Here is a 27,838-nt window from a genome sequence, read left to right as displayed (position 1 = left end):
CAGCAAAATAATCAGAGAAGCAGCAAAGGGGTGGAATACGTGCCAGACGCTGTAAGTAGTTGTAACTATTTCTATTCCATTTAAACCTTGAATCTGGATCTGCATTTGCGGTTTTGCATTTCCAAACGCACGAAACTCTCAGTCAGTCAACCAGCAGCACGACCAATACAGCAAGTTTTACTTGGTTATTATTATGAGATCAAGAACGGGTTTGTGCATTTCTACATGTGTTCAGGTGAACGTAGTTTCTCATGCATATTGACATGTCAGGGCAGGATCGCTTGATAGAAACTCTAATAACAGTTCCATGAAGCTCCTGGGGGCAGACTGGGTTCAGCAAATTGGTGTAGGGGGCACTTTCTCTGCTTCTTAAGAAACCGGTTCTGTCAGGTACAAAAGCAGACATGATGATTTCAACATGAACAACATTTTAGCTTGTGCCCTTGGCAGGGCCTCCGTATATTAATAATAATAATAGATACTTTATTCATCTCACAATGGAGAAATTCACTTCTGCATCTTAACCCATCTCCTTGGGAGCAGTGGGCTGCCACTGTGCGGCGCCTGGGGAGCTATCAGGGTTAAGGATCTTGCTCAGGGACCCAGAATGCAGGCAGTTTCTGTCTGTCTCATTTTTAGATTATCTCACCTGGGTTTTCCTACATGGTAGCTATTTATTTGTTGCATGGGGTTAGTTACGATATACTAGCTGAGTGTAGAGCAGAGGGTACATCGGCTCACTTTGGAATATTTGCCTAAATAAAAAAATATAACATTTTCCAAAAAAGATCCTAGGTTTGCTGAGGAGAGAATGTTTTAGCGGACTTATTATTTTTATTATTCCTCTTTTATTGTAAGTGTGTTTTTTAAATACTGTTTAATTGTCATGCTATAATAATATCTACCCTGACGTTTAAAAATCAGAGCAAGTTTGAAAACACAATCGTCCTGTATGAAATCCTAGGTAAACCTGATTGAAATTCAACCCTGTAAGGTAGGCTAGTGCCTCTAGTTAATGTTCCATTTCCTCTTGTTTTGACCCTATTTATGCCTGCCTGTAATTTACAGATAACAGACGAAAATTTACTAGGTTTGTGCTGCCATCTACTGGTCATTTGGACACATTACGGCAGAAATCAACAGCCAATGGCAGAAAACCACTGAACTACCAGCGAGTGGCGAAGGGGAATATAATCTCCACCCTTAACCAGATGAACATGTCTTTTATATTAAACTTTTATGTTTATATATATATATATATATATATATATATATATATATATATATATATAATATATATATATATATATATATATATATATATAAAAAAGGAAGAGAGTCCGTTGAAGCATTTGCGAAATATTTGTATATTTAGTTATGAAATGTATTTATCTTTTTTTTATCGGTGAGTTGTAATAGCCTATGTATTGATTCCTTTATTTATGCAAACAGTCTTTTGAGGAAGTTAATGCACCTCATTAAAACCATGGGGATTTTTTTTCTTCTTTTAAAAGGCTTGGACATATGGATATTCATCATCAATTTAACAATATTAAAACTAAAGTTAATTTCATTTTAAAATGTCTAATAAAGTGGAGTTATTTTCAGTGGAATTGCTGTGTTCCCCCTTAAAATGGCTGAAACTGCACACACGATCAGAACGTCGTTGCTCAGCATTTTTTAAGAAGGTTTGCCCGATTTCAACTTCAGACATTTAGTTTGATGTGCTGCTGACTGTTGAAGTGAGATTAAAGACCAATAGAGTGAAAGAGGTCTATCAAATAAAAAGTGGAAGAAGTTCTTACCTACTGCCAGCTTACCCACGTCTGGCTGGACAAGCAAGTTCACTCTGACAGGCAGCAGACTGCGAGATGAGAAAAGAAGTCTCCAGAAGTGCTAAAACACCAAGCTGTAGCGGGTTCCTGCTAGTGTTGCTGTTAAAGTGCCTGTAGAATCAGGAAGGGCCTGCCTAAGTTTCACTTTTAGGGGAGGTGTCCAAGGAGGAAGCTTTTGCTCTCTAAAAAAGCCAAGCTATAGTTTGTCACAGATGATGCAGACCAGGACCTTTGGAAAAACGTACTTTGGATAGATGAGTCTAAAAGTGAACTATTTAGGGACCAGGAAAGAGTACATGAACTAAAAACAGCAGTCCAGGATAAGAACCTCACACTGACTATGAAACATGGAGCAGGGGTGCGGCCAGGAAAGTTGGGCCACACTACAAAACATCTGCATAATCTCAAAAGCTCACGTAAATATATGTCAATTTTCTTTTTTGGGGCCCCTGTCAGTCACGGGGCCTTGAATTGTCCTAATTTTTTCACTTTATAGGCGCCCCTGGCATGAAGATAGATGATGTGATGGTTTAGAGAAGCTTTGCTGCATTAAGACCTTGTTAGCTCACCATCACCATTACAATGGGTGGGGGGAAGGGGGGGGGGGGTGAAGCTGAAGAAGAACTGGTCCCTGGAACGGCACAAAACAAGCCGCTGAAACCAACAAAGACTGGCTGAGAATTGAGAAAAGTTAAGTCCTGGGCTAATCCAAGCCCGGATCTTTATTCTTTTAAAATACTGTGGAGGAACTTTAGACGGGCAGTACTTGTAAAAAAAAAAATCTGAAAAACATCTTACACCTGAAATTGATGACAGATACTTGTCGACTACAAGACTTGTTGGCTTCCAGCGCAGGGAAAGAAACCAGCTTTCAGCATATGAACGTCTCTTAAAGAACAGCATATTTAATGGGGCCTCCTAATCACACCACTATAGGTGGTTTTCTTTGATCTTAACAGCATGCCAGTTTTAAATGTCAGGCACTCCCTTGGCCACCCCTTTAGGAACAGAGTTCTTTGCTTGTTTTACAGGGGCCCAGATTGTTGGCATTAACTGTCACTTTGACCCGGAGACCTGCGTGAAGACTGTGAAGCTGATGAAGGAGGGAGTGGAGAAGGCCGGTCTGAAGGCCCACTACATGTCCCAGCCGCTGGGCTTCCACACCCCCGACTGCAACCGGCAGGGATTCATCGATCTTCCCGAGTTCCCGTTCGGTGAGCAGCTCAAACCTCAACATGTCCCCCCTCGACCCGACACACCGGCGACACCGACGGACCGCCTCATTTGCGTTTTCTTCCCTGACAGCTCTGGAGCCCAGGATCCTGACCAGGTGGGACATGCAGAAATATGCCCGGGAAGCATACAACGCCGGCATTCGCTTCATCGGCGGCTGCTGCGGATTCGAGCCTTACCACGTCCGTGCTCTGGCTGAGGAGCTGTCGCCTGAGCGGGGTTTCCTGCCCGCTGGCTCCGAGAAGCACGACAGCTGGGGGAACGGCTTGACGCTGCACACGAAGCCCTGGGTCAGAGCTAGGTAGGTACTTCCCGAAACGTTTTGTCTTACCCGCTTTCCTTTTTGACCAGAATAAATAAAAGGATCAGCGGGTAAACTAATGTGAAATGCTCCTCTGTGAAGGGCCCGTCGGGACTTCTGGGAGACACTAAAGCCCGCCTCCGGGCGTCCATTCTGTCCATCCATGTCCAAGCCCGATGAATGGGGCATTACCAAAGGACACGCTGACCTGATGCAACAAAAAGAGCCCACCAGCAAGGAGCAGCTCAACGCTCTTTTTGAGAAGGCCACCCACAATGCCTGATCCAACCCCTCCCACAGACGCCCTGCTACCCGAAAGAGAAGGCCTCTGATTAACAGCAGAAGAACATTCCCACCAAGTTTATAAACCCTAGAAGATTAGACCGTGCCTTTTTAGGACTATTCTCAGTTTGTGTGAGAAAATAAAAGATAAAAATAAATGACTACCGTTTCACAATATCTCGTAGGACTGCTGTAGATGTTTGAGTCAGATCACAAACCATGTCAGATTACTGTACCGCGAGCATCAAGCTACTGCCATAACACTCCAAATGTACCTGATGTTGTGTGAAACTAGAAATAAATGAATAAAAGCTACCAAAGAACCAAATCGGCATGTGAGGGTTGTGAGTTTTGTAGAAACATCAGCGAAAAATGGGAATAATTGTATTATTATTTTTTTGTTTCAAATGTGTTGAGAAAAACAAGACAAGCTATTCAACTTAAATAGATTTCCCATCTATTTAATGCATAACCTTTGGCCTTTGCTTCAGAATAACCAACTGTTAGCAGTCTGTGTGTCTTTTTTTTTTTTTGCCCCAATCAACTATAATCCCTTTAAAGGTATACTATGCAACCGGGGTTGATTTTCCAGCGAGGCTCCCCCCAGAGGGCGAAAGTAAAAGTGCACTGTCGTAAAGATGCTCAGCTGTTCTGGTTCCTCCGTCAAGCCAGGCGCGGTTGTTTTGAGCTTAGCAGACAGGCGAACGCAACGAAAAGTCGAAAAAACGGCAGTACAAACAATGACTAACACAGTGAAGGTATGAACATCAGGTTTTCCCGCAACGCTACCACCTCGCCAACATTCAAAATAAATAAATAAAAATAATAATAATAATAAAAAAAAAAAAAACTTGATATGCTTGCATCTTTATTTGAAGTTAACATGCGATTCTTTGTTGTTGCTTTCGTGCGTGCATATAGTATATGGCAGGGCAAAAACGCATGGAGTTCTCGCCGTAAAGCAAGAACGACTCTCACGATGCACGAGACTTCTGAGCCTGTGTGTGCGGGCCGAGGGCTCTTGCAATTGCAAATACGGTATTTCCCCCACAGACCACCAGGGCGGCCGAGAAAACCTTTGTTCGACCTGAAATGACTCATTTAATCATCCAAAACAGTATGGAACACATTAATTAACTGAAAAATGTTGCATAGTATGCCTTTAAGATTCCCATTTATTCTTAATAGACACAGATGGTTTTGATATAGTTTGGTCAAAGTGAAAATGAGACAACATACGAGTTGCAGAGCAAATTCAGTTAATTTCCTCTAACCCAGAGGTTTATAATGTCTTGTAAATACCTTCATATCCTGTAATCCTTTTTTTTCCTTTACATTTTGTCACACTACAACCACAACTTTTGATGTATTTTTGGAACAGAACGTTATAAGTAAACACAAAGTAGGGCATACTTATGAATTGGAAGAAAAGGCATACATGATTTTTATATATATATATATATATATATATATATATATATATATATATATATATATATATATATAGAGAGAGAGAGAGAGAGAGAGAGAGAGAGAGAGAGAGAGAGAGAGAGAGAGAGAGAGAGAAAATATAAATTCTTTCAAATTCAAAATACCTCAAGCTCTATCATATTAAGTGGGAAATACTTGCAAACAGCTGGTTTTAGGTCCTGTCACACATTCTGAATTTAGGTCTAGACCTTGCCTGAGCCATTCTAACATGCTGTATAAGTAGTTATATTTATAAAAAACCCTTAGATTGTAGCTCAGGCTGTATGTTTAGAGCTGTTTTCCTGCTGGAAGGTGAACATCCACCTTGTCTTTTACAGTCTCTAAGAGGTGTTTTTCCCAGGTTGGCTCTGCATTGAGCTCCCTCCATCTTCCCATCAACTCTGATGAGCTTCCCTGTTGCTGCTGAAGAAAATCGGTCCCACAGCGTTAGGCTGTCGCCAACGTGTTTCATCATGGGGATGCTTGGCAGACTTGGTTTTCAGTGACAAATAACGATGGCTTTATGCTTGCTTGGCTTCCATGAACTCACAATTGTAGCGTAGATAACAAATAGTTGTGACTCTTGTACCTGAGCTCCAGAGTTACCATGACCTTTGTGGGTTCTTTATTAAAAACATGCTGTCTAACAAATCTCTTTAACCATTCAAAGAATAGCTGAAATAAACTGTACACGCATATGTTACATTTTTACCAATTAGGTACAGCAGTTAGTTATATCATTCATATTATTTGTTTGTGGTGTTACCAAGTCAATAACCTGAAAAATATAATACAATGTCTGCACCCCATGTAGCGACTGTACTTTAAATAAGCAGTTGGTTCTTCATCCATCTGAACAGTTCAGTTAAAGGCAGAAAGAAATGTCGATCTTTTATGTGGAGACACCAAATTGAGAAGACAAAGAGGTTTAAGCGTCTTTATATTGAGATTCAACCTCTATGCGAGGTTCCATGCCAGTGTAACAGCGTCCTCTGGTATAGTTAGTATACTCTGTTCCAAAAGGGGGAAAGAGATGAATCTCGGATGCACTTACTGTATGTGGGCCTGTTTTAAAGCCTGGCTCTCCTGTGGGAGTTTTTGATTTCCTGTTTATTCATGTCTGGATCTGCTAGTGACACAGCGTGAAGTGGTTTTCTCTTGAAACACTTCCCTTGCTTAAAAACATGTTATTACTTTTTCTTTCCCCTAGATATCCAAACACATTATATGTCTCATGGAACCAACTTGAGTTTTCCCACTCTCACTAAAAGAAGATCTTATCTTTAATCAGAGAACGATACTCAGAATGGTGATACGCTTGAAAAATTAAAGATCCAGCAGTAAACTTCTACAGTGTATATAATATACTTGTGCGTGTGTATATATATATATATATATATATATATATATATATATATATATATATATATATATATATATATATATATATATATAAATTGTATGTATATATTTATATATAATTGTGTTTTGTCTAACAAACATGAGACTCTTCAGCGTTAACAGAAATTTATTGACACCAATTTAACTTGAAAGTTTACTTTAACTGTAAGATAAAATTAATGAGTATTTTTTTTAACTTGTTAAATACTACATTTTACACACGTCTGCTCAGTAATCAAGGCACCTTTTAAGAATGACAACCCTTCAGCACTAATGGAAACAAGTGCAGAAGATTGGCTGAGGACCAAAATATAAGAACAAAAGGACAAGATGCATAAAATTACATCCTCCTTGTAAATATTTCCAGGGTTCATACTACAGTGGATTATTTTTTTTAGCGGTGTGAACATAAAAAGTAGAAAATATAAAAACATTAAGACTAAAAGAAGTATTTTTTCTAAACAATGTCATAAATGGGACCGTACAAACGTTCCCATCTTCATTTTGTCCTTAAAGGACTTTTGATCCACTCTGCTTGCTATACACGTCACTTGGCCTACAGACAGTGCGTGTTGTGCGTGATTACGTCATAGATTTGCCCACGTGTAGATGTTTATGCTCCTCGTGCACGTCGGTTGAAGGAGAAAGGTAGGTTTGCAAAGTCGGAGTGCGCTTGAGGAAATAAATAAAGGACAATTAAATAAATTACATGAAAAACATAGGAGATATTGGCCGTTCCCTGTCCGTAATGTTTGTCCTTTATTCAATTAGATCTTGAAAGGAAAGGGCAAAGGCTGTGGTGCTTTCACGGTACCTGGGAGAACTCAATCAGTCTACGGGGAAAAAGATTAAAGCTGTAATTTAGATTACTTTCAGTGGCTCTCGTTTGTGAAGATTTTAATAATTGCACTGAAAATAATTACTTTGCGCAATCAAGAATGACTTACTGAAACTTCTATAAAGCTGAGAACACAATATATATTGTTTTTGTGTTTTCTCACTGAGTTGAGGCATTACGCTCAGAATAAAACATTAACGATTTCAATATACCCACCAGACTGACATCCTGCTTAGCTGAAGACCTACCTCTCATTTCTAATCAGAAACCTACTTTGGGTAGTTAATGGTAACAATAGGACAATTATTATAAAAATAACATTACCATCCATCCATCCATTTTCTGACCCGCATAATCCCTCATGGGGTCGCGGGGGTTGCTGGTGCCTATCTCCAGCGTTCACTAGGCGAGAGGCAGGGTAATAACATTACCTATTCACCAATTTCTGCAGACTGCTATAAATCATACAGCAACATATTTAGCATTGCGTATATATTAGTTTGTAAAGTTAATTACTGAGCAAAACGTTTCCTCAACTCTTGAAGTTTGAACAAAATTATTTGATTTGAATCACAGTGAGACTATCTGTGCATTCTCTGTCTGCTGCAACTGTCTGCATCTACCCCCCCTTCTCTATTCATGAATCTGATAAACGTCAGTAAACAGCAGAGGTGTCAAGTAACAAAGTACAAATACTTTGTTACTGTACTTAAGTACACTTTTTAGGTATCTATACTTTACTCCATTACTTATTTTTCTTCCTACTTCTTACTTCTACTCATTACATTTTCACCAAGTATCTGTACTTTCTATCCTTACATTTTTAAAACAAACGTTACTCGTTACTCTTGGCTTCAGTTTAAAATTTATAAATATTTATTTCACGTAATGTGCGCCATCCAATGCAGATCATTGGCGCCATCCACACCTAGTGAGAACTAGTGTAATTTGATGAGTCATATAACGCAAACACTCGTTTTTGAGCTATTCTATAGTTATTCTCTCTCTCTCTCTCTCTCTCTCTCTCTCTCTCTCTCTCTCTCTCTCTCTCTCTCTCTCTCTGTCTACAAACTACAAAGAATGTTTTTGCACCAAAGGGTATAGTTTACCTTAGGTATTTGATGGAACTCACATTTATGTTCTATCTCTGTTTGAAATTAAATTCCAATAAAGTTTGAGAGAGAACATGCTCCTTGAGTGACTTTGTCTTTGACTAATGGGTTAATGTTTATGTTGTGTCTTGGGCCACATGTAGAACTAATCAGTGTTTAAATTAAGCTTTTAATTCATATAGTGGCATTTTTTTAAAGGTTACTTTATACTTTAAGTAGTTTTTGGAGCACATACTTTTTCACTTTTACTTGAGTAAAGAGGTCAAGTTGATACTTCAACTTTTATCAGAGTGTTTTTAAACTGCAGTATCTATACTTCTACTTAAGTAACAAATGTGTGTACTTTTGACACCACTGGTAAACAGTTGGTCAAGGCTTTGAAATTATGGATTTCAAGCGGGGGCTTGTGAGTGCTATGGATCAGGCCTATGCAAAATTATCATAACTCTAATAATTACCTGTTGAATATCAACACGCTTTGTGGGTAATTAGAGGCAGAAATGTTTTTATTTTTGTTTTATTTTGTAATGTTTATGAATGAAGAAAAAAGAGCCCCAGCAGAGGGCACTTATCCAGGGCAAAAAAGTACCTGAGAACCAAGAGGGGTCCATCTGAATATGTTGTCATTGCTGTGTGCTGGATTCCTTCCACCCTTCCTCCCTTTTCTTTCTTCTTGTCAATTTCCTTGCTTCAAATTTGTAACTGGCTGCCCACTTTGTCCATAAACAATATAAGGTCCATGGTCCATTCGATTTAATAAAATTACTGCAACAAAGGAGAAAATCTAGCCCGACTCTATCAAGGCCCACAGTAGCCTACTGTTTGTATATATATATATATATATATATATATATATATATATATATATATATATATATATATATATATAAACATTTAAAATATAAGCTAGCATTGCTTATACCATTAAAAACAAAACAGGGTTAGATCAATCTAAAGTAGTTATAGCAAGGAGTAATGTAAAACAATTTTAGAATGACAATAGACGGTTTTCTGATTGAAATTCGCAACCAAGAATCAAGAAAGTTCGTCTTTCCGATTAAACTGTGGACCCTGAACACAACGTGCGGAGCGTTAAGTCCCTCCCCGGATTTGACAAACGCGCACGCATCTTGTGCTTGTAAACAGAAGCTCACACGTGACACGGAGAGGCGAGCAGAGTCGCGCGACCGCATTGTCTGAGCGGACAAAGGAGCGCACTGTGAGCTCGAGCTTCGGCCAGGTGAGCGGCCAGGTGTTATGGCAACCGACGTTATGCGCCGCAACGCGAAGCCGCGAGGCTGTGCTCCTTTAAAGAGCGACGTCCGGGGACGCGTGCGCTCGCTCGGGCTCGATGTCTGAACCGCAAATCCCGGAGCTCGGTGGGATAACGTCGTTGACTGCGTTCTCTCGCTGCTCTCGCGCACGCAGCTGGCTTACCGAACAGGAGAGCCTTTGTTGTTTTAACGCCAAAAGCTGGCCGAAGGGTCATTTCTCTCCGCCGCCGTCGTCAACTAGCAGTAGCCTTTAGCCTCGGCGGCCGAACAAATTAATTTCTGAAACGACAGCGAGCCCGCGTGCGTCGTCCAGCGGCTGGATGAGATGTCTTTCGCCATGGAGGATAGTTTGGAGTCCGGATGGGTGTCAGTGCGACCCAGGGTGTTCGACGAGAAAGAGAGGCACAAATTCGTTTTCATCGTGGCCTGGAACGACGTCGAGGGAAAGTTCGCCATAACCTGCCACAACAGAACCGTCCAGAGACGGAGCACTTTTCTGGACTTGGATTGTAGCCCCGCCGCTGCCGCCGCCGCCGCTCAGAGTCCGGCCAAAGCGAAAAAAGCCGAAGCCTGTCAAGCTGATAAAGTTGGACCGCACTCTGTCCCGACAGGAAAAGCCGCAACAAACACCGGAGATGGGGGCAACGCTGTAAAAAGCGGCCGTTCAAAGGCGCCCGAGTGCGCCAGCAGTCCCACATTAGGGTCCTGGGACATCGTGACGCCCAAGGAGATGGACATGGAGATCCTGGACTCCGCGGACGTCCCCTCGTCCCCGGAGGACGCAGAGCCGGGAGACGGCGAGGCCGGCCTCCGCGAGGACTTCAGCTGGGCCGGCCTGTTCTCCTTCCAGGACCTGCGGGCGGCCCACCAGCTGCTGTGCGCCGTCAACTCGGACCTGGAGCCGTGCCTGCCCTCCTTCCCGGAGGAGCAGTCCGGCGTGTGGACGGTGCTGTTCGGCGCCCCGGACATGTCGCCGAGGGAGACGGACGCGCTGTGCTACCAGCTGCAGGTGTACCTGGGCCATGCCCTGGACACCTGCGGCTGGAGGATCCTCTCCCAGGTGCTGTTCTCCGAGACCGACGACTCGGAGGAGTACTACGAGAGCCTGAGCGAGCTGAGGCAGAAAGGCTACGAGGACGCGCTGGAGGCGGCCAGGAGGCGCATGCAGGAGGTAAGGGGGGGCTCATCCTGAAACCAGATGGGGGGGCTTTAATTGTGTCAAAACAGTTTTTCTTTGTTTTTTATTTATTTTTTTGGTGCTGTTTATTGTGATTTTTTTTTTTTTTTACATTGCATCCCCCCGTGGCCTGCCATCTGTTGCTGCACCCTCACAGAGCAGTAACCCGATCCGGTCTGGCCACACAGCCCACTCCGGTTGGCTCAGTTGTGAGGAGGAAGTTGCTCCGGAGAACAAATGGCAAATGGAGGTGGGGGGACGCGACGAGCCGCTGGCTTTGTTTCCAGCGCTGCTGAACCCATTTATGTGCGTCTGCCGTTTTTAGTTTCCGTGTCAAACGTATCTCCCCCCCCCCCCCCCCCCCCCCCCCCCCCCCCTTCTTGTGTCCAAAGCGCGCTGTTCGTCTGGCGCTCCAAAAACATTTCTGCTATTATCAGCTTTTTATTTTATTTTATTCAGATTTTTCTAACGATATAACTTGGAAAGTTTGGTGGATTTCAAAGCAGAACATAACAGTGAAGTGGACGGAAAGTTGTTTTTGTTTATTTTGTGGGATAAATTAGTTTGGATTCGGCCCCCTTCGCTTTAACGCCCTTCAGAAGTCACCCAATTAGTAAATAGTCTTTTTTTATTTTATTTTTTTACTATGCGCCTTGAACCACCGCAGCATGGTGCTGCCACTACCGTTATTCTTGCTTCTCTTCCATTAGAGCCAGATTCCTGGAGCGTACAGAAGTTAAAGCCTTTGATCCGTTTCCTTTTCCTTTCCCTTTCCCGAGGATGCATGCCTTTTTTTGTCTCGGCTTTCAACAAGCCTGAGCACAGCTTACTAAGTTTGTGGCAATAAAGGGACACGATTTGAACCAGTTCAAAGGGATGGAGGTACTTTTTTACCGGTACCTGGCAAGGCGAAGTAAAAACACAGTCATAAAGAGGCCGTCTGACGGAGCGGCAACTGAACTGCGGGTCTTTCATCGTCTTGGCTTTGTTCGGCGGGTTGATTCGCAAACAGCTGTGTGCGAGGGCTTGGCCGGACCCAAAATAACCCACATGAAGCGCCTCGCTTGTTTATGTCCCGACTCCACTTTTCTGACACGCAGTTTTAGAGCAGACGGTGACGGGCCTGTTTTATCAGGTCGCTTTGTGGAAAAAGTCCAGCCTGCATTAGAAATCTGTCAAAGATCATTCAGAGAGACGCATTTCTACAGATCATAAAAGGCTGTAACTTAGTTGTTTGTTATTTCGGAAAGCTTAAATCACGCCTCATCTGCTCTCAGCGGGGCCGTTGTTGCTTTTCTGAAGCCAGCGGTTCTTCTCCGGCGCGCCTGCCGTGGGGTGAACGTTGGGGAAACAAGTATTTATGCTAGGATTATCCAAGCTATTGAAGCCCAGACAAAAAAAAAGAATACATGTAGCTAAACGGAAAACTGGTTGGTTGAAATATTGTAGCTACCTACACACAATTGGGTAGTAAAACATGCGTCTTTACCGCGGCGGCAGAAGCAGCGAACACAACACACAAAAGCAGCATAGTTAACATCCGAGGAAAAAAAAAACAGTTTGCATTACAGTCGCTTTATGTCTTGAATGTCAGTTTGACAGCACAGCATCGACGTCTGCTTGGTTGGAAGAGTTAGTTAATCCTGTGTTAAGTGCCGTTCAGGTAACCTCTGCACAGCAGTTATATTTTTGATGTGTGACAGGCCTTTACTGTCCTTAACGTCCACACCTCATGTATAATTGTGTATGCTGAGAGGCTTAAGCTCTTAAGGAATGTTGGAGACTTAAGCCAAAAGAAGAAGCAATAAGACTGTTAGTGATGTGGATTAGTTATCAACATCATTATATTTCATAAATAACAATCATTCTACTTCAGAATAATGATTCTGATACATCAGCAGTTCAGTCAAGACCCAGTTAACCCTACACGGGTTGATCTGGTGTGCTAGTCTGCTGGGGCGTACGTGGTCCCTGCACAGCAAGTCGCCTTCCTTCATGAAATTCGGAATCAAGAGGGAATTTACATCAACGTTGCTCAGACACATAAACTTTTGTGCTCAGTGTTCCTGCTGGTCTCCAGCATCAATGATGTCATGCTTTTCATAACTCTAACTCATAACATTATCTGCATCTAGCTGCACAGACACAAAACCTGTTGCCGCTTCTGCTCTTGGTTTTAGCTCTGGATTAAAAAAAAAGAAAAAAAGTGCACCAGAAGAAGGCAAACACTGATCTTTGAGACTTTATATTTTCTTCTGAAAGTAAATCTTCCAGTTTTGACACTAGCTATTAATACAGCACAGCATCTGTAACGAAACCCATGTTGGATCCAATGTTGCATCGCATTTAGCCAGATCTAGTCAGGCTAACGTTCGTTGGCAATACAAGCCCAAAACACGCTGTTTCTCAATATTTAAATTTCACCACTGAAGGCACATGTTCACTAACAGATGCTGTGAAATATTTATTTAATGACACTTAAGCCATCACAAGTGCAAATGAACAGTTTATTACTGCAGTTCAAATATGGTGCATCTTTTTTATGAATTCACTTGTTGATCATTAAAATAACAGCACCACTTTACAATAAGGCTGTCCTTATAGATCTTTAATAGTTTTAAATGTTATAAATGAATCTGTAAACACTTTATAACTGTCATAAGTGTTTATTATGCATTAATTAAGGTTCCCCAAGAGACAGAACTGACCGCTTTGTGCTTACGAACTTTAGATGGAATATATTGTTGAACAGATTAGGCTCACTATTTGCCAACGAAACCATTCAGTTTAGTCTCTAGGTCCCACATAGTTAATGTGCAATAAATGCTTATTAATGAGTGTTTACAGATTAAAAACATATAAAGCATTTATTAGCCATCTATAAGATGATAAATACCGCTCATCAGTTATATACAGCCCTCTTGAATGGTGTATTGACTTTTTCCTGTAAGGTTTCCATATTTCATCCATCCTCAATGGACACAAACTCAGAAACTCATCACAACATAACAAAGTCAAGCTCACCTTTTGTAGGAAAGCCCACAACAACAGAGGTAATATATTCTCTGTTTTACTGGATTGAACACATCCGTCTGTTTTTCGGGTCAATAAGTCCATTCCTGATGACCCCTAACTGCAGGCGGTGTGAGGGCGACCTGACCCGGTCCCGCTGCTTTGACGGTTCTGATCTTGTTGAGACGGGCCGACAAACAGGGCAGACTGTTTTATTATAGCTAAGCTAAACTGTTGGTGGATGTCCATAAATTTAGCAACGCGCCTCTGAAGCAATGTGCAGTTTTCCCGTTTTCTCTGTTAATCGTTATGAGTTGAGCTGCAATAGTAATCAGCGTAGATTCTTGTAAAATATCAGGAAAAAAACGTGAATAATTTCCTGCTACATTTTTATTTCTGGAGCAGCTGCGGACTTAAAACAGACTTTTTTTAAATCCCTGCCCTGTCTGGTCTTATCACTGGCACACTGACAGTGTCAGTGTCCAGACCTTGTTCTCACAGATAACCGGGCCAGACAGGATTGACCAGTGGTTTAAGACTTCCCACGCACACTATGTGTATCTGTTGATCATTGAACAGAGCCACTTTGACCATTTTTACCTTATCTCTGACCTGTTGCTAAAGAAACCCAGACTAACAGCTTATCAGCCGCGAAGCTCACACATTAAGCTAATAGTTATGGATCAATGGCTTACTGGGCTCGTAGTTTTCATTAGATATAGTGCTTAAAAATAAAAACAAATGTGATTAAACATCGAAGGATATTGGAATATGGCAGCTGTAAAACTTAACAGAACAAAACAAGCAACTTTATTGTTTGTCTTTTGGAAAGAAAAGTGACAGAAAATTGCCCAGGAACCTTTTACATGCTCATTAGGACTTGTAAAAGTGCAAACGGGCAGTGATTTGCAACGGTTTATCGTTTCATGTTTGTAGGCGGCACCATAAACATGAAAGCAACTGTTTGGCCTCCATGCAAAATGTTGTGTGTAACAGAATGCTGACACTGAACCTACCATCTCTGTAATGGTGGCAGCATCAGGCTGTGGGGCAGCTTTCCTTCAGCAGATACAGAGCAGCTTGTCAGTGATGGTGGGAAGATGGATGGAGGTAAACACAAGGCAATACAAAATCGAAGCGAGGCTGCAAAATGCTTAAAAATGTGGTGGAGGTTCACTTTCCAGAAGGGCAAAATCTGTATTTAGAGCTGCAATGGAACAGTACGATCAAAGCTTATTCCTGGGAAAGGCCCAATTAAATCCAAAAGGGGATCAGTGTAAAGGCATGAAAACTCAAAAATGTTACCCATTAACTGTGTGTGAGCCTGAACTACTCGGCAAATAAGAATGGTCAAACATTTCCATCTCTAGATGTGCAAAATGGGTAAAGATGTACTACAGAAAATGTGTAGGAATAGGTGGAGCGCAACATGGTTGTTTGAAGTATTGACCCAGGTGGGTGCAATACAAAGGCATGCCAATCTTAAAAACTCGTTTTCCTTCACCTTTACATGTATGTACTACTTTGTAAAGGTCTATAGTTTCATGTTTGTGGTGATAAAATGGGGGTGGGATTAAGGCATGGAAATACTTTTGCAAAGTACTTTATCCAAAGAATATGGGACTTTGTTGTGAAGCTCCAGTGCTACAGAACAAATTCTTCCTAAATCTATACTTAAAATCTTTAAATTAGAATTATGTCATACAAAAAAAACACATGTTCCTGAGTTGGAGATTTAAGTTTTACTGTAATTCCAGTTTTTCTTTATTGATTAATTCACATATATTTGAACTTCAGTCTGGGTGAAGGCTTGGCCTCAGGCGGCAATCACTACTTTGTTCTCTGTTATTTATCACTTCAGTTTGTTTGCAACCAGAATTTTTTTTTATAGTGTAATGATGCAGCTGTGGATCACACAGTCACTTACTCTGACCTTTTGTTCACTCTGACCTTTTGTTCACACTGCAAAGGTCACATTGGGAAATGCGGGTGTATTTTATTTTTGTGAGACATGCACTCAGTTTTATGCACACACAATTCATGCAGATTTTGCCTGCTGGGCATGTTCCCCAGTCACAGACCTAGCCTGATGTTAACACTCATGTTACAGTATCAACCCTTTTAAACATTGTCATTTAAGGATATGACCAGGAAAGTTTTGTAAATTTGACATTTCCAGCTCTAAGCTGCACATCAACGCACCTTTAACTAAAGACTGAGACCGTGGGGTTGTTTCATCATCAACCTCCACCCTCACATGTGGAGTTCCCCAAGGGACCATATTTGACCCACTGTTTTTTTTTTGTTATTTTTTACATTTACATACCCAGTTGGATTAATTAATAAATCAAAATTAAATAATGCCGGACTGAGCCTGACCATCTTAAATGCCTTGCAGTAAACTGGCAGCTCGGCGTGATCGAAGACAAACCGTCAAATAAAACGATCTACAGCAACTTTAAGAGCCTCATATCAGAATATTTACTCTCGTCCACCAACGCTGCGGCCACATCTGGGCCACAGTAGGTTTAGCGTCCGCTTCAGTGAACACCCACGTTCATACTGTATTCCCAGCGACATTCCAGTCTTTTCCCTCTTGGAATCTTTTATTTATTTTTTTTGCGTATTCTTTCTCTAGATCTTGGAACATTCTTCATTGTTTCGCCTGGAGATGCTAATAGCCGTTAGCCACCTCCTTGTTTTATCCCCTCTGCACATGCGCAGTACGTACTTCTGCTAAATTCCTTAATAAACACAAAGGGCTTTAACACAACATAAAACACCAAAATAACACCTAATACATCAGCAGGACGTGATATTTTTTTCATAAAAACTTTGTATGCAACCAGAGTAAGCTACTGATATACAAATAAAAAAAGTTACGTGGCTATGCGCCCTTAAGGCTCTATTATACTCGCGTCAGGTTGTCACGCAGGTATGTATGGACTGTGTGCGAACCCATAGCGGCTCTGTAGCCGTTTATACCTGATGCAGACGTAGGTGCAGTATTATCCAAAAACACAGGGGGGCAGTACTCATCATAACCAGTGGAAATGCAGTATACAAGAGAAGAAATGGCTGACGCCACACATCATAAAACGGTCATGCGCGGTAACATAAACAATCATAACGAAGAGTTGGTGTGTTTATAGCAGCTGAACAGAAATAAACAAAAGGTAGAGACGTAGAAGAAGACGGTATGTTCATGTGTTGCAAACAGAAAGACGTGAAGATGGGGAATCTGTTAAGCCCAGAGGGATCTTCTAATGAAAGGTTAAAAAAAAAAAAACCACGTTGCTTTACTAAATAAACGCTGATTGCTTTACATACTGTGAGAGGTAACTGGAAACCCGTCCTTCAGTTCAGGAAATGGTGTTCTGAGGCTTCAGTTAAAGTCGGGTCTCCAAGCAGCCGCGGGTTAAATGTTTTATATAACTCTTGCTGATATAGAATCTAGTGAAGCTTTCAGGTAATAACTATTTAGCATTTCCAAAGTTCAACCGGTTGTAGCCATTGTACATTAGAAACTTTATGATCATGTTTTTTTTCTGTGTTTAGCTAGCATACATTTTGGCTAGCACCAGAACAATTAGCAAAATCATCCTCGTCAACTCGGGGAGGAGGATTTTCCCAAACCTGAGCTCTGAACTCTGAGACAAATGAAACACATCATTAGTCAGCATTTGGCTAAACCGTTATTTCTGTTCCCATTTTCAAGTAGGCACACAAATCAACCAGCTAGACTTCAGACAGGTGGTTCTTATTTGTTAGTTGAAAAATGACAGACATTACTTTTAGCAGCTTTCAGGAAGCGTTCCTTCCTTAAAGAGACCTACACAAGGACTTATGTGTGTGACGGACAGCGAAGGCCCACTCTTCCTGTGTATCTCAATTAAAAGGCACAAAAAGAAGAAAACTACTGTGGCATAAGACAGAACAGATTTATCTCTGACAGGAATTGGTCCTAATGATAGGGTCTACAGCTCCAGTATATCACCGAGAGGAAGATCTTGTAATTACGTCCTCTGCACTTTGTTGGCCGTAACGCTAAACTTAGCTTATGAAATTGTGCTGCCATAAAACGTACTTCGGGGCGGTTTGGGTCGGCTGCCCCGACCCAAACCTGCCGTTTGTGGCTCTGGTGATGTGAAAGACAATAGGAGGAGATTGGATAGACTTCAAAAGAAGATTTCAGCACAAGGAAACCGTGATGTAAAATTATCCATGATTTCAGGCTAGTATCCTGAATTTGTGACACTTTACAGAAGTGTTGCTAATTAGCCTCGTTAGCTTTGAGATGTTTGTCGTAACCCTTCTCTTTTTGGAAGTCTCACATCCTGGTAATGGTTGACTGAAATATAGAACAATAATTTATTCTTAGGAAATGGGTTTTACCAATATATTTTTTTTCCCCCACTACTTGTAATCAGATGGGATTATAGTGTGATATGATCAGACTTGACCGTGTGATTACCCATTATCCTACATCCTCCCCTGTTTGCCAGCAGGAGTTGGCTCATTTAGCTCGGGGGGGGCTTTCCAGGCTAGCAGCAAACCGAGTGTGGGGTTGGTCAGCGGTTTCCATGGGAACCGAGAGGCAAGGTAAACAGTAGGGTCAGTGTTGGAGCTGAATCGGACAGTGTCTGCCACAGCGCAGAGGCCTCAGGAAATCAGCTCAGAGTCGAAATAACAGTCTTCATTCATATCTGTGGCTCTCCTCAGCGTTTCAGTCGATAATTGGGTGGTGGTGCTTTCACTGTTATGTCAGAGGTAGAAGTGAAGGAGTCACATTTATGCAGTATGAATCAAAGCGGCTGCGTTCTGAGAGCTCACAGATGGGTGGACAAAAGCTCAACTTGGTTGTGTTTTTAAGAACAATGAACAGTGGATTGCTGAACATATGGTACAAATCAGTAGCAGTCGCATTCAGTAGTTTTTTTTTCTTCTTTTAGCTCAACAGTGTGCTTTGTGACATCATTCTTGGCCACACATTATCAAGTGTGTACTGAAAAATCCTCCTAGACTGATTTTTATGTTGCTTGCTAAGACTTTTCCTCCTTGCCTCAAACTTGGAGCTAGCTATTTATTTTGACTGCACTCTGTTCAGTTTAAAGCTCATTTAAAATTTCTAATTTATTATTAAATCTTGTACAGCTATATAGATACAGGGGAAAAAAATAAAGAATGATTGAAATCTGGCCAATGCCTGAAGTTGAAGGTTGGAATGCTGTTCTTTGGTGGCGGGATGGCGAGTTTAAACTCAAATGATCTGATTGATTTAAGCCGAATTGAAGAGTGGAGAGTCAGGGCTTTGCTAGAGTACAGTCAGCATGATGCCAAGTGAGGGGAAAGTGTAGACTCGTTGTTTTAGCCAGCTGATCGGCAGTGCACAGCAACAGATGGTGGATGGGCAGCTTTACATTGCTCTATACTCCAAACAACGACTTTTAAGTCCGGCCCTGAGGTTGGACACTTCGTGAGTAACGTCACAGAATTGCAAAAATTTCCTTTTAGTAAAGATAATGGAAGTAAATAGAAGAACAGTTTTTCTTTTGTGTTCTAGCCATATAGGTTAATATTCCAGTCACTACATCCTCCCAACCAATCACAAACGTAGAGCCAGGAATGCTCCGTCACCAAGCTCCGCCCCCTGCAAAGAGTTCAGAGGTGTTCTTTTTCTCTTTTTTTAAAAACTTGCAGTTTTGGTAAAATGTTGGTTGAATAAAGGGTTGAGTTTCAATTCACTGTTTGTGTGTTCTGTATCTAAAAAAGGTCATTAAGCAACAGCATAAATGGCTGGAGGTGCACTTGAAATAATGTTTTGAAGTTGTCGATAATTATCCATCGATCCACATACCTTTATGTTGGTCATGGATCCAGTGATCCGTGTCCTTCGTCTGCCTGACTTCAGCAACCTGTTAGCAGGCTTCCTTCAGCCATAGCCATACAGTCCAGTTCGATTCACTGTGCGGTGTATAGTCTGAACACTGACAGGCTGACAACCCTCCACCCCTTCAACCTCTGTAGCAATGCTAGCAACACTCATATATTTTTAAAAAGACAACTTCTGGATCTTACTCTGAGCACGTGCCCTCTGCTTCTCTGGTCCACCACGGTGAGACCTGCTCTGAGTTGGACCGGTCCAGTTGAACCACTGTATGGTCTTGGCCACCGTGCTGCAGCTCAGTCTTCTTATAGCCGGGGTTCATCTTTATGTAGAGCTAAACCAACCAATGTGAGAGAGTTTGGGAGCGATGACACCAAAATGTCCCTCAGCTGCTCCCCTTTCACACCTGAGACCCTATAAAACTGAGTCACATGACACAGGGGAGGGAAAATGGTTATTTGGACACCGTTAGGACATTTTCACTTAGGAGTGTACTCAATTTAGCTGGCGGCAGTTTAGACATTAATGCCTGTGTTGTTATTTTGTAGTAAAGGGCAAATCTACTGTTATACAAGCTAAACACTGACTACATTACATTATATCAAATCCTCATATCTTCAGTGTTTTCCCATTAAAATATATGATAAAAGATGTACAAAAAAGTGAGGGGTGTCCCTACTTTTTGAGATACTCCGTTGGTGCTATTAATGTGTATTCCTGCCAGTTTGAAGTCTCATTCGTACAGTAAACATGGCCTTATTTCAGTTAACGCAATTAAGAAATGCTGTTTACATGGCAGCGTATTAATCAGAGTGAAGGCTGAGTAAACATGTTTCTCCTAAAGCCACTAATGCAGCTCAATCAGATGGTCTCTAAGAGGGCGGTGTATTAAAGCCCTATATTTAGTTCAGAAAATGTCTGGATGTGGAATGTGGCCAAATGTAACCTAAGAGAATAAAAGGCCAGACTCTGGGGTTTGAATCATAATTAGCAAGGCTGGTTTATGTGTATAGAAATCCCTTTTTATATTAAGCAGATGAGAGGGAAATGTACCCATTCTTCCTAAAAAAAAAAAAAAAAAAAAAAAAAAAAATATAGGATTTCAGCTCCATTTTCTACATTGCAGAAATATGAAAAATACGATTTTTAAAAAACAAGGATACACGTCGCCATCTTAACCCCTTCAGGCTCAGCATTTACTAGATTAGAGGGAACATCTATACGGGTCTAAATCAATACAAAAAACAATTGTTATTTCATATTATAAATAAAGCTTGTTGCTGATCATTTCATAATGAAAACGAAGAATTAGCTTCTTTGCCATATCAGCAGGTGCCCTCTGTGTGGCGTTTATCGCAGGACCTGTAGATGTCGGTAACTTTTCTTGGCCTTGGGTAGGACTGGATGATTAGGCCAAAACTTATATCGCGTCATATATCCTGATTTCGGTGGATAAAATATAATTAGGATATCGATATGAACAAAATAAAAGCCTCAGACTGCCGAGAATGCCCACAACAGATGCCTGTATAAACTTAGGACAATCATTTTGCTATGTTTATAAAACTCGTCCAATATTACATTTTAGAAATATTTCTCTCTCTTCTTCCATCAGAAACCTTTAGTACACGGATACCTAAACAGTTTGTGTCAGTTTATTTTTGGGGAGGCTAATTATTTCAACTAACTGTTCTAACAAGCTATAAAAATACTCTCACCTTTTTATATTTTCTTAAAACCTTGTGATTTTATTTATTTTTGGTTCTTACCCCCATGTATGAAACATATCAGAGTATTATAACCTCTGATCAAACCAGAATGACTCCAATGTCGTGGTGCTAGATAATTGCTTGGACCTTCTTACAGTAAACTGAGTTTCTTATAGAAAATTATACAAACATTGTTGGTACAAAACATCTGATGTTGAAAAAGTCTAGGTATGGATTGGCTAAACTACAATACGATTAAATTCATTTTTTTTCAATCTCTGTTTGTTTGGGTCCACAGACATTAATCCCAAATGGACACCAATGATGAAGACTCACAAAACAGCAAATGGTCCCATTTAAAAACACCACCACCACAACAACAACATGCATCAAAGGTTAAAATAGTACTTAAATAACATAAAAACATATTTTTACTCCTCAGCCTTAAACCCAGCGGAGACTTGAGTTTACGCAGCGTTTCTTGGAATAGATTTGATCTGTTTGCTGCCGCGTTTTAGTATGTCTTGTTTTTGTTTTATTTACGCTGGTTTATGGTTAGCTTTGTCACTGAGGTTTTTCTCGTCGTATTTATTCCTGATGTTGGTCACTTTGTTTCAGCTGTGGTTGTTAATGATGTTTCATACAGACTAAAGAGAAGCTATGCTTCCCTTTCATAAAAAATAGAAATTCACATCCCTGGTAAAATTAGATTCAAATCCTTTTTGGTCAACCTAGACGTTCATGCATACAGATACGTCCATCTCCCAAAAGCTGACAGGACGGCGATCAACGTCTCTTTGGAACCAAATACTAATAAACAACCTGCAGCGCTTCACATTCACCTTTTTCATGAGTTAAAACCATTTTAATCCCTCAACGTTGAGGTAGATTACGTTCCCCTCTTTGGGTGTCTAACGTCACATGTCTCAGTCCTTTCCTTGTTTTCCTCCCCGGACGCTCTGTCCCAGGTGTTGGACAAGCACAAGGCCATCGACAGCATGGTGGAGCTGCTGCAGGTGTACCCCGAGGAGGACGAGGCGTACGGAGAGCTGCTGGAGGCCACGACGCAGCTGTACCACTACCTGCTGCAGCCCTTCAGGGACATCAGGGAAGTGGCAACTCTGCGGCGGCAGCAAATTAAGGTAATTCACACACACAAATACCATCTGTTTTTACAGCTTGTTTTAAGCAGGTTTAGACCTCCCTGTAGCCGGATTACTCGTTTGCCCTTGAAAGGCAGTTGGTCTTGTGCCGGGCGGACTTTGTAGCTCTGTGGACCCCACAGTGCAAAGGGGGTTTCTGTGGTTTGGTCGGAGCTAGGTTTGGATCTCTGACCCTCCTCCCCCAGAAGCCCACTGCCATCACGCTGCTGGTAAATGCTTAAGCTTGTGGAGATGCGGTGGTGATGATGATGGCAGGGTAGAGGGCAGAGGATCAGCCAGAGAGGCTTTTTTTCCCCCCTTGCCTAGAGCAGATTAACAACCAGCCTGAGTATTATTACAGCAGTCACTAAACCACTCAGTAATTCTGCTGCCTCAGCACTCTCCTGTTTTCCATACTGGTTCTCTACTCTCTTTGTTGCCTTTCTTCATCACTGGCTTGAAGAGAGAAGTGTGTTTCATAGGTGGGCCTAGAGGTAAAATCCAGAAGTAGGCCAACCTCCTCCTACTGGATGGTGTAATTATTAGACACCAGCAGGGCTGAGGTGTACATAACAGTCATTTTTAGTTTCTCACAATTAAGCAACTGAGGAATAAAACCAGACTGGATCCATTTATATGTAGTATCTAGACCCCAAGAATACATTCATGCTTTTGAAGACAAAAAAAGCATCGGTTCGGCATTTTAATGTCAATGTTTGGCTTGCAGTATTCTTTTTTTTTTATCACGGCTGCCAATAACTCTTGGCTCATTTAGCTGGCCGCTATAAGCCCTGTGGTCAGCTCCAGATGTAAGCGGCCCTCTTCTCAAGGCCAGTGGAGAGTTTTCCATGAACAGCTCTCCATGAAAACACAAAGAACCAGTTACAGCATCTCTCGACTCTTGTTTAGGGGCAGCTGTGGTTCAGTAGGTAAAATTGTCATCGTGCGATCAGAAAGTTGTTGGTTCGACTCCAGCTGCATTGCACTCACCCCTGTGCAAGGTCCCCAAGCCTGTTGAGTGTGGCGCGTAGCCAATCAGAAAGCGGGTTGATGGATTCTGCAAGAGAATCACACACCCCTACCCACTGTTAACACCTTTTGTTTTTGTTTAAATCAGTCAACAAACTATCACGACTTTTCTCCCCCATCGTTCACGTTGATTTGATCTAAACTGGCGTTTGATCTTGAGAGGATTCACAAGATTTCCCGTCTGACATCTGAATGACAAGTGTGTTGAGCTTGTCGTCTGACTGGACACCACACAACGTATGAGCAAACCTGTTTTATCTTGGATAAAACGTGTGGTGTCTCTCAGGCTTTGAAAATCGGCCGACTATTTTAAAATCCTGCCGTGTGAACCAGCCTTTAGCTAAGGTTTTTAAATGGGACTTAAGACAATTTAAGCTTTGACAGAATAGGATCATTTAGGACTTGTAGTCATAAATGAAATAAATGCCTCTACACTTCTTGTTTCTAGTTTAACACGTTAATATTTACGGCTCGTTTCAAAATATAAAACAAGGAATTTCATTTTGATTATTTGCTTTTCAGGACAGCAATGTTTTTTTTTTTAAAGACAACTTTATTATTGGCATATACATCATGATCTCTGCCAGCTTTACAGCTGTTTATTTCTCTTATATCTCTTATATTTCCACCACCACCATCCCCCGGGCTACTTCACAGCCAGTTATATTGATATTATAATTCCCCAGGACAATCACACCTAAATTATCTTAACAGATGCAACTCCCAACTAATTTCACACAAATTTCCCTAACAGGGCATATGGGTTAAAGATTAAGTGATAATAATAACGCTATAGAGCGGCAGCGCCTTTATGCTAAGATAACTCCATTAAGATGTGCAGCATACGCCTAAAACGCCGCGCTGGCTTCCATCTATTGAGCTCGGCAGCATTAACTATGTTTGGGCCGTTGTCAGTATGAACACCTCTTCCTAGACCTCCCATGCAGACAGCATCGCACTTAAACTTCGTCAGACTATCACCCCGTATCGGCTGGAAAATACGTCGCCTCGTGTGTCCTTCTTTTCCTTCATTTGAAGGGTGGGTCCGGTGTATCCTTAATGGCTAATCCTTTCCCATGATTCATTGCGAGTTGAAGAGAGTTGTTCAGCCAGAAACAGCAATGGAGAAGAGGGGTGAAAAGCTGTGAATAAAGTTTGACATATTACGCTTACTGTGACATAAAGTAACTTTTTTTTTTTTTTTTAAGTTTTTGGGCAAGAAGTTGCCGATTTTATTCCAAAATATCCGCTTGTTGTGTTGACAAGCGGCTGATTTTATAAATGCTTGGACCTGTCCGCCGCTGCTGGATCTGTGACGGCTCGCCTCACCGGCTTTCTGCTGACCGGGCGGTCGAGGCTCACTCATGCCGAGAGAGTATGCCTCTTCCATTCGACTGATTAATGAATGAGAATAAATTAAAGGCTGATCAACATTTTAAACAAAAGGTTGTGAGCCATCATCAATATGTAAAGGGGAAAATGATAAGTGTACAGTTATTTACAGCGGAGACAGCGGGATTAACTTTCGGGCTTCATTTGTTTGGCTTGACAGCTGCTTCCCGCTGTCTTGGTTGCTAGGCAACGGGAGTAATGCTGAGGAAAGGGCGGGGACAGCCGGTGGAGGCTGGACTGTCCCAACTCACAAGCCGATCTCGTCCGGTCTCATGATCTGTCAAAACCACTGCTAAATAACAGAGCTGACCTGAACTGGTGTTTCAGCCACATTTGGATAATCAGTGTTTGAAGAGAGTAGCTGCATGTTACCGACTGCTTTCCCCAAATAAGTGATTACATTAGCCTACGTCTTCATTTTTCGTTGTTTTTCTGGCACGATCAGCCGGCTGTCGTAATGCATTCACTGCTTTTGATCAGCGCATTTCTCAGGTTGGACATAAACTGGAGGGTCCGTCCAGAGTCCTCTCATCTAATAGTTCCTGGGTCCCATCATCCGCGTACACCTCATGGCCCTATTGGGTTTATTATGACACGCAAAGAACATGTGGAGCTCATGGGTGGAAAGGATGAAGGGAGCTTTCAGCTGCATATGTGGACCTCTATATGTGAATTAAAAAGAAAATCTTCCTGAAACTACACCTTTGGTAGTTTACAGAAGCAGCCTGATGCTGGGCTGGTTTGGTTCACAAACAGCAAGCTGGCAGTGGTTGGAAAGCTGCTTGCTACTGAACTCGTGGACAACAAGGAAACTCTGGCTGGCTACCTCCTATCTGAGCTGATAGGGCAGATAGTCATGGAGCCCCGCTGGTTAGTATGTGTGAAGCCTGCAGCTCGACTCGCAGCTATTCTGCTGCCTCCGTAGTGCCGACCTCATCTGTATGTCCCTTAGCTTGCTCAATTAGTTAAAGAGGGGGTTATTTTGCAGCCATATTTCGTGTCCTGATGACGTAAAAGTGACCCGCCGATAGATCAGCTTGAACACCCCCCTCCCGCTCACTCCACTACAAACAACAGGATCAGTACTTTTCCTTGTCTAAACTGCATTCCTCACTCAGCATGCTTATCCAGCACCATTTCACTTCCCAACACAAACAGCTCTGTGTTTGTGGGTGTGTTTATGGCCCTCTGTTATGATGGTATTTAGGTTCTTGGGTGGATCCTGATCTAAATAAAGAATTTACAGTCAATTACTCAAAACATGTACAGCACTGTACAGAAATCTGTTTATGTTTCACTGGCATTGTGTCAGGAAATCTACTTAAAAGACCAACAATGATTCGGTGCTCGGCATGAGGATTTCTTCTATTTCTCTTGGAGCTCTAGTAACTATTTTAAGCTCTCCAGTGAGTCAGAGTGTTGATCTGTGTGGAGTAGGGGCACTGTTTTTATTATAAGCCCTATAGAGGTGGGTAGGTTCATCCCACTGCTTTACTTGTTATTTCAACCCACAGGTCTGAATGGTTACCTATGAAGATGTCATTTAGACCTTTTAATCAGTTAATGGGCTATACCACACAGCTATCCCATTTTTTAATTATTGTTTTTTTCCGTTTCTCCTTCTTTGTTAAAGTCTAAATCATTTGGTTGGTCAGGGTGACGTTAATGTAAAGCTATTATCTTGAGCTTTAACAGTCAGTGTTATGGTTGCATTTTTAAAACCAGCTCATTAAGTCGGTAAAATTACAGCTTTGCTGTATGAACGAAACAATTGTTCTCTTTTTGTTTAAACATAAAGCCGGATCTAAGCAATGCCTTTTGCCCTACTTTCAGTTTGTCTGAAGAGGATTTCTCTTTCAGCGTGTTGGTTTTTGACATGTTTTCCTAGATCGTAAATCTGCAGGATACCAATCCCCCCCCAGCTCTGCCACCTGCCTCCCTCAGGGCGATCCAACGGCTAAAAACAAAGCTGTATGCAAATGAATTAGTGTCGTTGGCTCAGCAGAAGGTAGTATTTTTATTTGCCCCGTCCTAAACTCGTGACGGGGAAATGAGTTGGGAATTGGCACACACACTTTCATTTACATGCGGTTTGCATTGGAGTTGCTGTTGCTACTAAAAGATGAAGAGCAGACGGGGGTCAGTTTCCTGCCGGAGCTGCAGCCTTGTCTGACCCTATTTGTTGGTGTGAATGTGAAATACTTGAGGCATGTGTGAGACTGCGGCTTCAGACTACAAGCTGCCTGGCACAATGAGCTGCGGCTTAGGCTGAGCATCTCTTCTAAACTGCAGGGGGCCCTGCAAAAGTGTTCATACACCTCGAACCTTTAATTTTTTCAGTTTACAAACAAGAACTTGATTATATCTGATCTGTTTTGTGTGATCGACCAGCATAAGGTTGTGCATAATTGTGAAGTAGAAGGAAAGAATACAATTAAAGATCTGAAAAGTGTCACCTAAAGGTATAGAGAGTCTAATATCGATATAAATGAACACTGAACATAACATCCCTCCATAACACATGGTGGTGGTGGGGGCAGCATCGTGCTGTGGGGAGGCTTTTATTTAGAGGAGATAAAGAAGCTTAGAAGTGCTGAGAAGGTGGATGGAGCTAAATACAGGACAACCCTGCGAGAAACATGCCTACATCCACATGTTCCATGTTGGAAGGAGCAAGAACCTCAGATCTTGGTGGGGGGATCCAGCAGGACGATGACCCCAAACACGTTGCCAGGTCTGCAGCG

At 41.8% G+C, this 27,838-nt stretch overlaps 2 protein-coding genes across 3 annotated transcripts in view; both read left to right on the top strand.

Annotated features, from left to right (window-relative positions):
- Positions 1 to 2,793: 2,793 nt before the first annotated feature.
- Positions 2,794 to 3,979, top strand: LOC118563968 (betaine--homocysteine S-methyltransferase 1-like). Its single transcript, XM_036140493.1, has 3 exons — positions 2,794 to 3,049; positions 3,141 to 3,369; positions 3,472 to 3,979. The coding sequence occupies exons 1-3, from the start codon at positions 2,809 to 2,811 to the stop codon at positions 3,650 to 3,652; spliced, it is 651 nt and encodes a 216-aa protein (XP_035996386.1). The 5' UTR covers positions 2,794 to 2,808; the 3' UTR covers positions 3,653 to 3,979.
- A 5,567-nt stretch (positions 3,980 to 9,546) lies between these two features.
- The window catches only part of LOC105918758 (junction-mediating and -regulatory protein), a 30,173-nt gene continuing 11,881 nt past the window's right edge, over positions 9,547 to 27,838 (top strand). The window contains exons 1-2 of one of the 2 annotated variants that reach the window (XM_036140491.1): positions 9,547 to 10,917; positions 22,500 to 22,673. In XM_036140491.1, the coding sequence (XP_035996384.1) occupies positions 10,072 to 10,917; positions 22,500 to 22,673 (1,020 nt within the window). In that variant the 5' untranslated portion in view covers positions 9,547 to 10,071. The remainder of the gene's footprint in view (positions 10,918 to 22,499; positions 22,674 to 27,838) is intronic. The other variant, XM_012853911.3, reaches the window with a different exon arrangement.

Source organism: Fundulus heteroclitus, chromosome 8 (assembly GCF_011125445.2).
Source record: "Fundulus heteroclitus isolate FHET01 chromosome 8, MU-UCD_Fhet_4.1, whole genome shotgun sequence".
NCBI lineage: Eukaryota > Metazoa > Chordata > Actinopteri > Cyprinodontiformes > Fundulidae > Fundulus > Fundulus heteroclitus.
This window is presented reverse-complemented; position numbering and strand designations above follow the sequence as displayed.

What these genes read in the sequence shown, in the direction of transcription:
- LOC118563968 (XM_036140493.1), top strand. Translation starts at nt 2,809, where the DNA reads ATGTCAGGCACTCCCTTGGCCACCCCTTTAGGAACAGAGTTCTTTGCT. An exon ending in TCTTCCCGAGTTCCCGTTCG is followed by an intron (nt 3,050 to 3,140) that starts GTGAGCAGCTCA and finishes CTTCCCTGACAG; the next exon opens with CTCTGGAGCCCAGGATCCTG. An exon ending in AAGCCCTGGGTCAGAGCTAG is followed by an intron (nt 3,370 to 3,471) that starts GTAGGTACTTCC and finishes TCCTCTGTGAAG; the next exon opens with GGCCCGTCGGGACTTCTGGG.